General features: G+C 46.6%; 1 protein-coding gene across 1 annotated transcript in view; it reads left to right on the top strand.

Moving 5' to 3' along the window:
• Positions 1-5,159: 5,159 nt before the first annotated feature.
• SPNS2 (sphingolipid transporter 2) overlaps positions 5,160-13,077 on the top strand; it is a 93,495-nt gene continuing 85,577 nt past the window's right edge. Inside the window, exons 1-2 of the mRNA XM_025895542.2 lie at positions 5,160-5,163; positions 5,245-5,310. Of these exons, the coding sequence (XP_025751327.2) occupies positions 5,160-5,163; positions 5,245-5,310 (70 nt within the window). The remainder of the gene's footprint in view (positions 5,164-5,244; positions 5,311-13,077) is intronic.

Genomic DNA, 13,077 nt, shown 5'->3' with positions numbered 1-13,077 from the left:
GCAGGTCTTGGGAAACCCTTGTTTTGATTTCTCTAATTGCCGGGTCTGTTTTGTTTGTTTCTTTTTAATCCTGCAGCGCTATTTCAAAACCAAAGGCTGTTTCCCCAGTGCCTGTTGTCGTGTCAGGCAACAGTGGGAACGAGTTTTGCAGAGGGAAACTCGGTGTTTGTGTCCCAAGGAAGCTCCTGGCGGTGTTTGTGAGCCAGACGTCACCACACATTTATCAATACCCCACCAGCAGGCAGGGAACGCTTTCATGGCAATCCAGAGGTGGTGGTGCTTCGTTTATATTCTTCTAGACTTGCTACAAGTTCTGGCAGCAGTGGGAATTTATCTCGAGCTACAAACAATCAGCAGGGCCACCACGGTGGTTTTCTGTGGCTGAATATTGAAACAGGGCCCCAGTGGTGACGCTGGTGTTTAATAGCAGTGGGTGGCTGAGCTGAAGGCAGCTCGTTTGAAGCTCAGGGCTCAGGGTGTGAAGTGCTGTCACACCTTGGGGTTGCAGGGAAGATGTAATCACAGAGACCTCAGAATAAACTTCTCTCCACCTAATCTTTTCTCATGTCTCTGAACAGACAGGTGTGTGCACCACTCCTCTGCCTCCCTAATGCTTTGTTTGAAGAAGGCTGGATATGGCTGCAGGCATGAGGAAGAGCCTGGTGGTAGGATGCCTTTAATGGTTAGAAGGCCAGGGCTTGGCTATCCCTGCTTGGTTACCTCCTCCTGGGAGAGCTGGTCCTGGAAGCACCAGGGGAACACAGTCTGGGAAGGAAAATGCCTTCCTGAGGAAGGTGGCAAGAGGTAGGGGAAGAAACAGAGCTGTCAGTACAGAGTCTGCTTGGGCTATCAGAGGGCTGAGTGAATCTGGGTCCTCCAGCACCTCCTTGGAGGCTTCCCCAGGGAGAGGTCCAGGCCTGCAGTGGGGCAGGAGGGAGGGTGCTGGGGGCACACAATTGCTGTCAGTGCCTGGCCTGCATCCTGTGGAAAACTCTGTGCTGGTTCCCTTCAAGCCACCATCCTTTTTCCCCATTAAAAAATACCTTTAAAAATGCACATGCTTTTCAAGTAAGTGGTTAGGTTGGCCAGAGGTATTGCAGCACACACACACTCAGTGCTTAAAGAATGTGCACTGGCTTTACTGAGGCAAGGCTGGGTGAGCTGAGAACCTGTGGCTTTGCTTCTGTAGCTCTGCACTCTGTGCACAGACCAACTCTACATTTTACACCTGCTTCGAAACCAAATCAGGATGTTTTGTTTTGGTGACTGGAAAATGGGGCTCTCCCAGGGAAGCTCTAATGTCTTTTTGCTTTGAAAATGTGATTTCATTGTGGTTTAGCTTATGAACACTGTTTCTTACTCTGTATTCATGTGTTCAGGCAGCAGTAAATGGGTGAAGAGCCCCTGTTGAATCCTGCAGCTTTTAAGTTGTTGTAGCTCTGGTCAGGAACACAGAACCTATATGGTCGTGCCTTATTTGTACCACCTGCCCCCCTGTTCTAAGTGTGAACCACACATTTCCAGGAAAATTTGCCTTTCCCAAAGTATTTCCCTTAAATCAGAGATAACTTGGGCCATTAAATGTGGATTTGCATTCCAAAAGCCTCCGAATTAGGTCTTTTGTGTTCAGTGTTGGTGAAATGGTCATTAAAAATGTCAGCAGTACCCTGGACACCCTCTGACCCGTGAGGGGATTAGGTCAGCCAGGTTCCTATTCCCATTTACTTGACTGTGCCCTCCCTATCTCTAACACTCCACACCCAAAGCCCTTTTATCCTCCAAATTGCTCTTAAAAGTCCTCTCCGTGCCCAGTGCCCCCAAAAGTCCTGTAACTGCTGCTCCTGTAACTTCCTTTGTCAGGTCCTTGGACAGCAGGCCTAGAAAGGGCTGCAGGAACCAGTCCCTGCTCACTCTGGGTGTCCCAGGGAGCCCTGTCTCTGTGCCCATCTTGATCAGCACTCCTGGCTGGTGCTGCCCGGGTTTCATCTCGAGTTCCAAGCTCTACGTCAGCATTAACAGAGTCTGGCTCAGCTGGTGAGGTACTTTGGGAGAAAATACAGAATGTGCTTAAGAAATAATAGGTGCTATCACACCCTGTGCCCTGTAATCACACAGACATCCCCAATGGCCAGCAGCCCTCTGGAGAGGTTGTCTGGGGGAAGGCTGGTGCCTGCTGGCTGCTCTGGGCTGTTCTGAGATCCTCCTGGGACACAGGGATGAGCTTTGATCCAAGCAAGGCCTTGCCAGCCACATGTGGAGGCTTGGCTTGGCTTCCTCGGGTTGTGTCAGGTGCTGGGAGACACCTGGAGCACATCTCTGCAGGCAAAACATCGTCTGGGGCCTGGCTCCAGCCCTCTGCCTTCCCAGCACAGACGAGCAGAAGGGAAAGTCAAAAGCTCTATCATTTTCCTGTATTCTCCCCTGGTCTATCATTGCTTAATTGCATCCCTAAATCTTATTAAAGTCTGGGCTGAGTCACTGCCACGGCGAGGTGGAAACAGAGCTGAGTAAATCTAAGGAAGGAGGAGGAGTGTCTCCCCACAGGAGTGTGCTGAGCAGGAAAACTCCCACAGCAGAGGAATTACTATCACTTCATGGCTGTGTTGCATCATCTGCCTGCTGCTGCCTCTAATTGAATGCTCTAAACCCAAATCAAAACACCTGTAGTCCAAAGAGAATATGAAATAGCCTTAGAGGAGGAAATCCATGCCTATTAGACATGCAGATCTCTCTTCATCTTCTGAGACCTTCTTCCAAGCTCACACAGGACTTATAATTGTGGTTCTTCATTGTCCTGTTGCTCTGACTCTCCACAGAACCCACTTTCCACTGCCAGAACGAGGTTGTAGGATTAACCCAAGGTGGCTGCTTGTCAGGATCCTAAATGTGTTTTATTTGTGGTTCCAGGAGTTGAAGCTTGTAAGACACACTGTGGTCTGTTGTGTGAAGAATCACTGTAGGACTGTGAAGCTGTTGTCACTGGACAGATAATTTGTCACAAACTGGAAACCCTCCAGTTTGTGTAGGCATCATTATATTCTCCTGTACTTTCTGTTCTGGTTTATGATGCAAGTCCACAAAAATCTTCCTTCTGAGTCGATGTTTTCCATCACATCCCAGGCTCCTGTTCCTCACAGTTTTTGTGGTTTAATGTGACTCCTGGCATTCTGGCATGGCTGGGAATATGTGCTGTAGGCAGGGTGGGCACCTTTCAGGGTGGTGGAGGGAGCTTTGGCCTCATGTGTGTGTGTGTATCCCACCATGGAATGTATTCCATCTAGTCCAACCCCCTTGCTCAGCTGCAGGGAGTGAAAAGGGTGTTTAGTTTCTCTGCACAACTGAGTGATGATAGGAGAGCATGAGAAAACACTGTATTCAGTGTTTCCTCCTCCTTCCATGTTGTCCTTGATGGGTTTATTGTCCATAAAATTGGGATTATGGTGCCCACAAGTCGTTTTGACTTGCTGAGCTCCACCTGACGTGGGCAGTCTGGGACCAAGCAGGAAAGGAGCACAAAGTGCAGGTGTTCAGAGCTGGTTAAGTCAAGTGAGGTTTGAAGGTTGGGTTGCAAAAGAAACATTTTTTTTAATTATTTTTTTTTGTGGAAGGGTAGGACACCAAGGGGAGGAGGTAAGTCAGCTAAGCCATGGAGGGTTTTGCTAGGCAAATGCAAATTCATTTTTGTTCATCAGATATAACCTGGATAATGATATCCCAGTTATTAATGGAGCAAATGAGGGAAGCACAGCAAAGAAATGCCAGGGCACTTTGTAAATGGAGTTAAATCTGCCATGTGAGAGAAAGCAAAGAAATTCCTGTTGGAATTACAGTAGACAGCAATGCTCCAAAAAAGAAAAGAAAAGAAGGGCCAGGGGAACACTGTGTCAGGCTGGAGGCAATCAGGCACTTAATGCTTCAGGAAATTATAGAATCACAGAGTAATTGAGGTTGGGAGTGACCTCTGGAGCTCATCTAGCCCAAGCCCCCTGCTCAAAGCAGGGCCAACTAGAGCAGGTTGCTCAGGACTGTGTCCTGTTGGTTTTGAATATCTGCAGGGCTGGGAACCTACAGCCTCTCTGGACATCAAAGTTTGACCTCCCTCACAGTAAAAAGGTTTCTTTCTTATGTTTGAATGGAATGTCCTGGATTTCAGTTGGTGCCCTTTGCCTCCCTCACTGGGCAGCAGGGTGAGGAGCCTGGCCCTGCCCCTGTGCTATCAGCACTGCTGTACATCGATAAGATTCACACCCTTCCCCACCCTCAGCTTTGTCTGCTCTGGGCTAAACAGTCTGATGAGAGAGCAGGGAAGTGGGGAATGTTGCAGGAGGTTGCACTGATGTTTCTGAGCAGATCCCAATGGTCTAAAGCCCACCTGAGTGCTGCCCTGAGTAAATGGCGAGGTACAAGTAGTACAGAATAGCTCAAACGAGCTTTCTTACTTATTTTTTCCTTCTCTCCATTTTTTTTTCCCTTTAGTACCTTTAATTTATGACTGTTTTCTTGGCATTGTCTCACATGTCTTCTGGGAATAGTTATCTCTGGTTGTTTTATCTCTGGGTGTTTGTCATTAAGTGTGATCCTGGCAGTCCCAAAAGACAAGATATTTGTGGTGAGTGAGTTCAGGTTGATGCTCAGTTGATTCCTGTGACCTGCAGTGATGAGCAGAAACACTTTGGATAAAGCCTTGGATCAGAATTTGAGCTGGAGGTTCTTCTCTTCCCTGATTTGATTCTCTGTGTAGCTGCTTTGAAGTTAAACATTTGGTCACTTTTACTAAGCTCTTTTAAATTTGTTTGCTGCATTTGTTTTGAAAGTAAGAACTCCCCAGAAGTAGTTAAATATGAAAACTTCCATCATTGCTCCTATCAGTGTATCATATCTCCTTCCAACAGAGATGTGTTAAAACTTGTCTTGGATTCAGTCTGTCTTGTCAAACCATTTGAAGGTGCAGAATCAGTTTCCCTGGATTTCTGTCAAATAACAGAAGCAAAGGGTCTGCATTCTGCAGAAAACACACAAAAAGAAAGCTCTGCTCTTATTTAAATAGAAAGGAAAGACCAGTTTCTCATTCACGAGAATTTAATTCCCAAACTCCTTGTATGATCCTATATCTGCCTACCTGTGTTTTTCTTGTAATAGCCCAAAATTACTGAGTGTGCATGTGTAAGAAAGAAGCCAGTGTGCAAACTTTGGAAGTTATGTGTCTGAAATCCTGGTATTTAAAGCTCTCTCTTTTCCTTGTAGGTGTGTTATTGGACATCCAGCAGCACTTTGGAGTCAAAGACAGCGGGGCTGGTTTGTTACAGACAGGTAAGAGTGAGTGTCCTCTTCTCCAAAGGGTGCTTATGGGTTCCTATCTGTGTCTCTTGGTTGTGGAATTTACTCTTACTAGGAAGGTGAATAAATACACTCTTACTAGGAAGGTGAATGAACATGAGGGTTTTTTTAGCTTTGATTTGCTGCTGGGCAGGAGGTGGGGGCTCAGGATGACTTGAGTGTAGAATGGGCCAAAAGCAAACAAACCTAATGATATTATTTGACAACTAAATTCAACTAGGAGATGGCTACTTCCCCTAGAAATGAGAAACCAACAGCAGGATCCTGTTGTTCTCACTGCTTTAGGGTGGTAAAGAGTGTGATATATGATGCCCTTCACGTGCTCTACAGAGAATCTGCTGAATGGACAGTGGCCTGAAAATATAAAACTCATCAGGACAAGTACCTGAGGCTGAAAGCTGCAGGCAGGGCTAACAGTCATTGCATCCATGGGAACTCATGGATTAACAACTGCCCTTGGGTGCTGTTGCCTTCAGACATGTGTCTGGTTGTGGTTAAGGAAGGATTATTGCAGTTCTGATGTCCAGGGATTTTAATGTCACAGAGCCCTGCAGACAGAGCTGCACAACCCCAGGACACACCCAGCTTGTCTGGCCTCTGGTGCTGAGGTGGCTTGGAGGAGTGGCTGTGTCCCTGTGCTGGGTGTGATGACACTGAGTGCTGTCTCTTGGCAGCACATTTGATCCTTATGGAGAGCTGAAAGGAGTAGCCAGAGAGAAAATGCAGTATTTTAAGGAAACAGTCTGGTTTGGAAACCTCCTGCAGAATTATTAGTTGGAGTCTCAGATTTGTGGTGCTGTGGTTGTCTTGTCACTGTTGTCTGTCTGAGGGAACCACTCTGGAACAATTACATCTCTGAAAAAAAAGGAGAATTCAATCAGGTTTTGAACAGTGTGCCAGAAAGACACGTTTTCCCATGCTATCACAGTGGATACCAAATTGCTGTCAGGAGCTGGTCTGTGGAACTGTGGCAAACACTGGACTGTATAAAATCCCTCATTCTTTAAGATCACACCAGAGGTGAGAAGGTTCTGGAGCTCCATCAATTGGTCTTTGATTTCAAGCTAAGGGAAGCACTGCAGCACCTCCTCCCCAGCACAGCAGGGTCCTCATCTGGGGCTGCAGCTTCCTGGTAAATGTTGTGACACAAGCAACTAATACCAGTTTGTGTTAAACCTGCCCAAGTGCTGCCCCTGTGGGCAGAGCTCAGCTGAGCTGGTGTGTGCAGCACGTGGCCAGGACGGGCTGAGCTGGGCAAGTGTCACTGATTCTAAGGAGCATCAATCAGTTCTGCCCAAAGTGGCACTGCTTGTCTGTCAGGCCCCTTTCTGCAGCAATCATTTGTGTTTATTTATTGTGCTCAGAGGAGCAGGGCCTCAACGTAGCGTTAGACACAAAGTGCCTGCAAGAAAATATTCTGGTGGTGAAAGGACACTTGCCAAAGCTTGTATTTAATCTTCATTCCCCTCAGTGGACGAGATGCTTCTGCAGATGATTTATGGACAGCTAGTAAAAGCTAAGCTTCAACAGGGCATTCATTTGTTAATTGCAAGAAATGTTATTTATTTCTCCAGCAAACACACAGGGCATCTGAAAACAGCATCACTGAGATATTGCAGGATTGCTCTTGAGTGTGTCAAGAGTTTTCTGACTGATAATTGTTGCTTTAAGGAAAGCAGTATTTTCTCTTGATGGGTGTTTTTTTTTCTGATCTGAAAACTGAGGGCTTGACTTTGCTCCTGCAATATAGATAATAATGCCTTAATCACAGTGCCATCAGAGGAAAAGAGTGCTCACAAAATAAAGCACCATTTCACATAAGAGTAAGGGTAGGGGCACACATCTGAAAATGTGTTAAATGTAATACTCAGCTTAGCAAATTTCTGTGTTGGCAGCTGGCCCATGGCCCAGGTCCCCTTAACCCTGGAGGAATAAAAGATGCTGCCCTACACCACCACAAACACTGCTTTTAATCTTTGCTCTGTTCTCCAAGTCTGACCTCTCTCAAAGTGCAAATCAGGGAAAATGGGTGCAGAGTGTAAAAGCACTTGCCCAGGGTGGCAGAGGGACCTGGAGCAGGGCTGGGCCAGGACTGGTGTCTCCCACACCTCTGCCTTAACCTTGAGCAGCTCCTTTGCAAGCAGGGACACAAATACCATTTGCTTCCCCAGAGATGGTCCTGCTGAACTAACTGAGTGCTGTGAGACAAAACTCTGCTCATCCTGAGGATGCCCTCTGAATAAAGAGTGGGTGAGTCCTCAGGTTGTTAATCCTGCATCTAAATGAGTCCTAAATTAATTTACAATGTTAATGAGGGGGAGTGAAATGTAGTATTTGCTGGCAGTTCATACCATTTATCAAACAGGCTTTAAAATAAATAATTTAAAAAATCCTTTTAACTGAGAAACAAAGTTGCACCCGTTTTTTAGGAGGAGATGATTCTGAAAAGTCAAACAGCAAGGGGGAAAGAAATCCCCAAAGGTAGTGTTTGACCCTCTGTTCATCCCATACCCCATTCCTTGCAGGTACAGCCAGTCTGGTACCTCTCTCCCTCCAAACATTCAAAAGCCAATCCATACACTCTCAGCTCCTGATGCTTTCTGGAGAGCACAGGGGACTGGTTCCTTAGGAATTGCAAAGACACACTTTGAATTTTTGTCTTCTTTTACATTAATCCTGAGATACAAGTGGCTCTTTGCCCAAGAGATATAATGAAAACTGGTTGGAGGGACGCTGCAACTCCCTGTACAGAAAAATCCCTGGACACTCCAGCCTCATCCATAATGGAAAGGAGCAGGAGGTGGTGGTGTGAGCAGCAAGGATCCTGTGACAGCAGAGGACACACTGACAGATGGAGCACAAGTGCTGCTTGCTCAGGAGCACTGTAGAGTAACACACACAGAATGTGTTGGTTCCAGCCTCTCTCAGCTCTGGCTGATGCTGTAATTCTGTGCTGATCTTCCTTTTCAGAGCACTACATATGCAGTTACAGAAATACTGGTTTAGTTCACTGCCCTTCAGGTCTGCAGCCAAGCTTTTTTTGTGCTTACTGGATAATCCTGGCTGATCTTAGAAGGTGATAGAGCATCTCTTTGCCTCCTTGAGCTGTAGGCAGTCAATATATTTATAAACCAGACCATCCAAAAAGCCTTTTCTATGTGTGGAGTTAGGTGGGAGCAGCTACAGAACTACAGGCCTCTAGGAACACAAAGACTGAGAAGGTGGACAACTGGATTTTGTTAACACTGCTTCAAAATAGTGTTATCCTTCCATAGATACTTAGGCCATGAGAGTAATATCCCAGTGCTGTACTCTGGTTTTCACTAGATTTTTTTCCCCTTCTTTCTTCATTTTTTGTGCTTTATTGCCCTGTCTGCTCTCCTTGCCCTTGGATTTATGTTGCTTTTGTGTCTCTTGCCAGTGTCTGTGTGCCACCCCAGAGCCCTAATAACAGTAGTGCCTGGCTTGCAGTGCAGTTTGTCTTCCAAAGATCTCAGGATGTTTTATACTGGAGGGTGGGGGGGTATAATGAGGCTGGCCCTTTTCTACAGATGGGGAAACCAAGAAAGCCAGAGGGGAGAAATGGCCCAAAGTGGCTCAGCAGGTGTGAGGCAGAGCCAGGGGGAGAACTGTGGGCCAGTTCCTGAACATGGAGCATTCAGCCAGGTCAGTGCTCAGCCCCAGGGGTTTGTCCTCCTTGGTGGGCACCTGAATCCTCCAGCTCAGGGACTTCTGCAAGTGGAAACTGAGAGGCACCAAAGGGAGGGCACGGCAGGGATCCCATGGAAATGCAGACAGAGAAAGTGTCTGTCTTCAGAAAGAGCAAAGGGGTGTCACCAGAGGAAACCCTGGTAAGCAAAAGTGTGTAGCACAAGGTCACATGCCAGGAAAGGTCAGGAAGTGAGGGAGATGGGAGGACTCATTAAAGGTGAATAATCCTAGATAACAGGGGCTCTGAAGGAACTTATCTCTCCTCACAAGCAGAGATGGGCACTCCCCCAGATGCCTTTCAGCCCCTGGTCTCCCTGGAAGCCTCTCAATGCCAGGTACTTTCTTAAGTCTCGTTGGGAGCTCACTTTTCCTGTAAGGGTCAATTCCAGCTAAAACCTCTGTGGATTTGAAAAGTGAAACCTTCTGTCTCCCTGGGTTGCCCTGGTGTAACCTTGTAGTGGATTGCAACCCTGCAAATCAGGCACCTGATGGGCTCTGGTGTGTTGTGGTTGTACCCACCGAGCTCGTGCAGTGAGAAGGGGGCTTGAAATAGTGGGAGGGCAGTGGTGGGATAAATCAGACTTGCTGAATTCAATTCCTTTGACTCCCATCTTCTTGTCATTGGCTTATGATGCTCTAACATTTCTATTTATTCCACACAGACCACCCCCTCTGGAGGCTGCCTTTGAGTTTGTGTAGATTAGAGTTGCAGGTGCTCCACATTTCTTTTCTACCATCTGCTTTTACCTGAATAGATGCTGCCTTGCTCCTCAGCTGTGCTGTGCAGAACTGAATCACATCTTCATCTTTCACTTCCTGCTTAACTTCTCACTAGAACAGAAGAAATCGTATTCCAGACACATTGTTTTCTATTTAAAATTTGTGGGCTTTCATTCTGAGTGAATGAGTTCTTACCCCAAGCACCTCCCGGGGTGCTGGTACCTCAGGTGTCCAGTCCACGAGGGGAGACAGAATGCTTTGTGATTGCTCTTCTTGACTTAGGACTTCAGATGGTTTGGACCACCCTGTCCTACCCACTGTCATCTTCCCTCCTTCCAACCACACTCAACATTCCTAAATCCAGATTAATTCTCTGGCAATCTGGGGCTCAGAATCCCAGGACAAGGTGGAGTCCTCTTTTTGCCAGGAGATCCTCTGAGTCGTATCAACAATGAGCAAAGCCTCTTTACCCAATTCTCTTTCTGTATCTGATTTTGTGTCATTTTTTTTTTCCTGAACTTCCTCAGCTTCCTGTAGGATGCTGCTGATCTAGGGATTAAACAGGGACAGTTTCAGCAATAAAGAAGAAAAAGCAGGGCTCTGTGTTCAGTGTGCCCTGATTAATCTTGTGACAAGGGTTGGCTTTTACCTATTTTGCTAGAGTGAGCTGAGATAGTCCAGAGCCTGATTATTTCCCATCTAAGTCCTTTGCAAGTTCCAACAGTCCTTTATTCCTGTGTGCTAGAACAGTGTCTGGTACACTAAGAGGTCACAGCAATCTGAGGGGCTGATTCATGAAGGCAGTTAAGCCTCTGCAATCAAGAGTGAAAGTATTTTCTTGAATCAGTGAACAGGTCACAGGAAAATGTGTCTGTGCCCCAGCCCAGTCCCCCACACACCAAGACCAGACTATAAAAGTGCCACTTGCATCCTGCACTCTCAGTGGGCAGCCCTGGATTGCCAAGGAAATAATCCTTGTGGGGGGAGAAGGGGCAGGGAAGGGAGGGAAGGTGTCCTTGCTTCCTGCTGAGGGGAGGGAAATGCTCCAGCCAGGGTTGCACTTTGTGTTTCCCGTGTCAGCAGGTGAGTGCAGGCTCATCACCTACAGAACAGGGAAAGTGCAGATGGCCTTGTCTTCAGCAATACCTTCATTTTATGATGCTGCATGGCCACTAACACGAGGTGACAATTCATTTTCCCGTCCCCTCTTCCTGCTTTGCAGAAGGAGGGTTTGTCCTTTTGGCCTTCCAGACAGAACAGGGGCTTGGGTTGGTTGTGGCAAGTGAGCCTTGCACTTGTGCTGCCCATGGCAGGTCTGTTCTGTCAGCAGACACTGGTTCCCTTCAGGCTGTAGTTCAGGCACCTCTTGCCAAGGTCATCTTCACTTCTGTAATTTATTAGAATAACGAGGGGAAAGATTTCCCACAGATTTTAGAGTTATTGTTCCAACAGAGTCTGAACAGCTTCTAACACAGCCTGTCCATCTCCCCAGACGTGTTCCTCAAACCTCAGAATTCCATTCAAGCTCTGTGTAGTGGAAGATGGCATTTTTGTTGGCATTGTGCAATTTTTGAAGCAACACCTTCCTCTTCCTACCAGCTGTGCAGTCTCATGTAGTTGGTATCTGCACTGTGTTGTGTTTCATGCACAAATAGTTCAGAAGGGCTGCCTTGACTTTTTTCATTACCACCATGTTTGGAATATTGGATGAGGGATGTAACATTTGAGTTACATTATCTGTTGTCAGATATTTAATGACTACCAGTTTGTGGAAGGGAAGTGTGTACTTACCTTCCAAACCTTACAAGGAGGTTACTTTTTTCCTCCTTCTCCTCTGCAGTGGCACTAAAAGCTTTTGGTAAGAAGTGGAAAACCTGCTTAGCTTTAATTCTTGCCTTTCACTGAGCCTGTTAAGTTTAATTTTCAAGTGTGGTGACCAGGGGAGTGTTTTTGTGTGTTCTGAATCAGGAGGAGCCCTGGATTTCTCCTCTATACCCTGATCTAGATCTGTGCATACAGTTGCTACTGATACCCAATTCAAAGGTAAGTGTTAGCCCAGAGGGGAAGATTTTTTGCCTTTGACCTTAAGGGAAGTTGGATCAGGGTCTTCTATGAACCAGGGGTGAGGAAACAGAACTGTTATAGAACACTTTTATAGCATATTTGATATGCTTCATCCCAGGGGAGCCAGAAGGGTTCTCTCTTAGAAGATTTATTTTAAGCTTGCTTTGGTTTTGTCTTGCCTCCCACCCCTGAAGAACTCTCATTCTCTCAAAGCAGGGACCTGCAGTTGTGCAGGGCAACGTCCCAGGTGAGAAGTGTGGGCAGCCCTGCTGGCACAGGGTGAGATCAAGTGATACAGAGGCCAGGCTTGGTCTGTGTGCCCTGGAGATTTCCAAGGTAACACAGGACTGTTGGAAGCACTGCTGTTGGAGGAGGTGTTGGATTTGAGAGAGAGATCATTTGGATAACCCAGATAGTCTTGACAGGGTGTGAAGAAGCTCTGGAGCACTGAAGGTGCTGTCTGGCAATGCAGGGAAGGTACTGGGGTGAGTTGCTGTAAGAGAGGAAGTTTCCAAAAGACTCTGGAAGTACCAGGGTGTATTTGTAGTAGTGGGAATGTTGGGGTCCTGGACCAGTCTGGAGTTCCAGGTGGCTTTTCCTCCAAACCAGTGCTTCTCAAACATTTTGTACCAGACTACTCTGCATCCCTACAAGCAAATTTGTACAGTGATTTATCATCAGACCACTAAAAAAGTAACACTGCTACATGTCTGGCTGCAAAGAACTTGCTGTTACCTGGTGGACCACAATTTTGGGAACCACAGCCTTGGCAGAAGGAACATGTCAGCAGGGGCTGCAGTGATTCCCATATTTAGACCCACACACTCCTGAGCAGTGACTCATTTGTTACCTGGACCTGGCTTTGCAAATGAATTCCAGGGCATCACTTCTGTGAAAAGTGAACATTCCTCGTGGTGTTGGTAGGGTGAGCAGCCTGCAGAACTAGATTCCAATTAGCACAAGTAAGCCCAAGCTGCATGAATGGTGTATTGTTGCACCAGTTCAGAAGAGATCTCCCCTTGCCCCCAGTCCATGCACATATCCCAGGGTGTTTCCTGTGTGCTGATGTGAGATTGTAGAGCAAAGACCTATTTTCTGCTTAAATTAAGCAGGGAACTTGGTTTTGGAGAGAAAATATTGCTGACCACAATCCATTCCTTACCCCAGTTCAGAGTCAGTTCAAACAAAAATGTAAATACACATCAACAGTTTTTGCTAAAACTCTCTTTAGTTGTTCCAAGGTTT

The sequence above is a fragment of the Manacus vitellinus genome, unplaced genomic scaffold (assembly GCF_001715985.3).
Source record: "Manacus vitellinus isolate BGI_N305 unplaced genomic scaffold, ASM171598v3 scaffold_32_pilon, whole genome shotgun sequence".
In the NCBI taxonomy this organism is placed as follows: domain Eukaryota; kingdom Metazoa; phylum Chordata; class Aves; order Passeriformes; family Pipridae; genus Manacus; species Manacus vitellinus.
The sequence above is the reverse complement of the archived record's forward strand: the minus strand, read 5'-3'. Positions and strand labels throughout refer to the sequence as shown.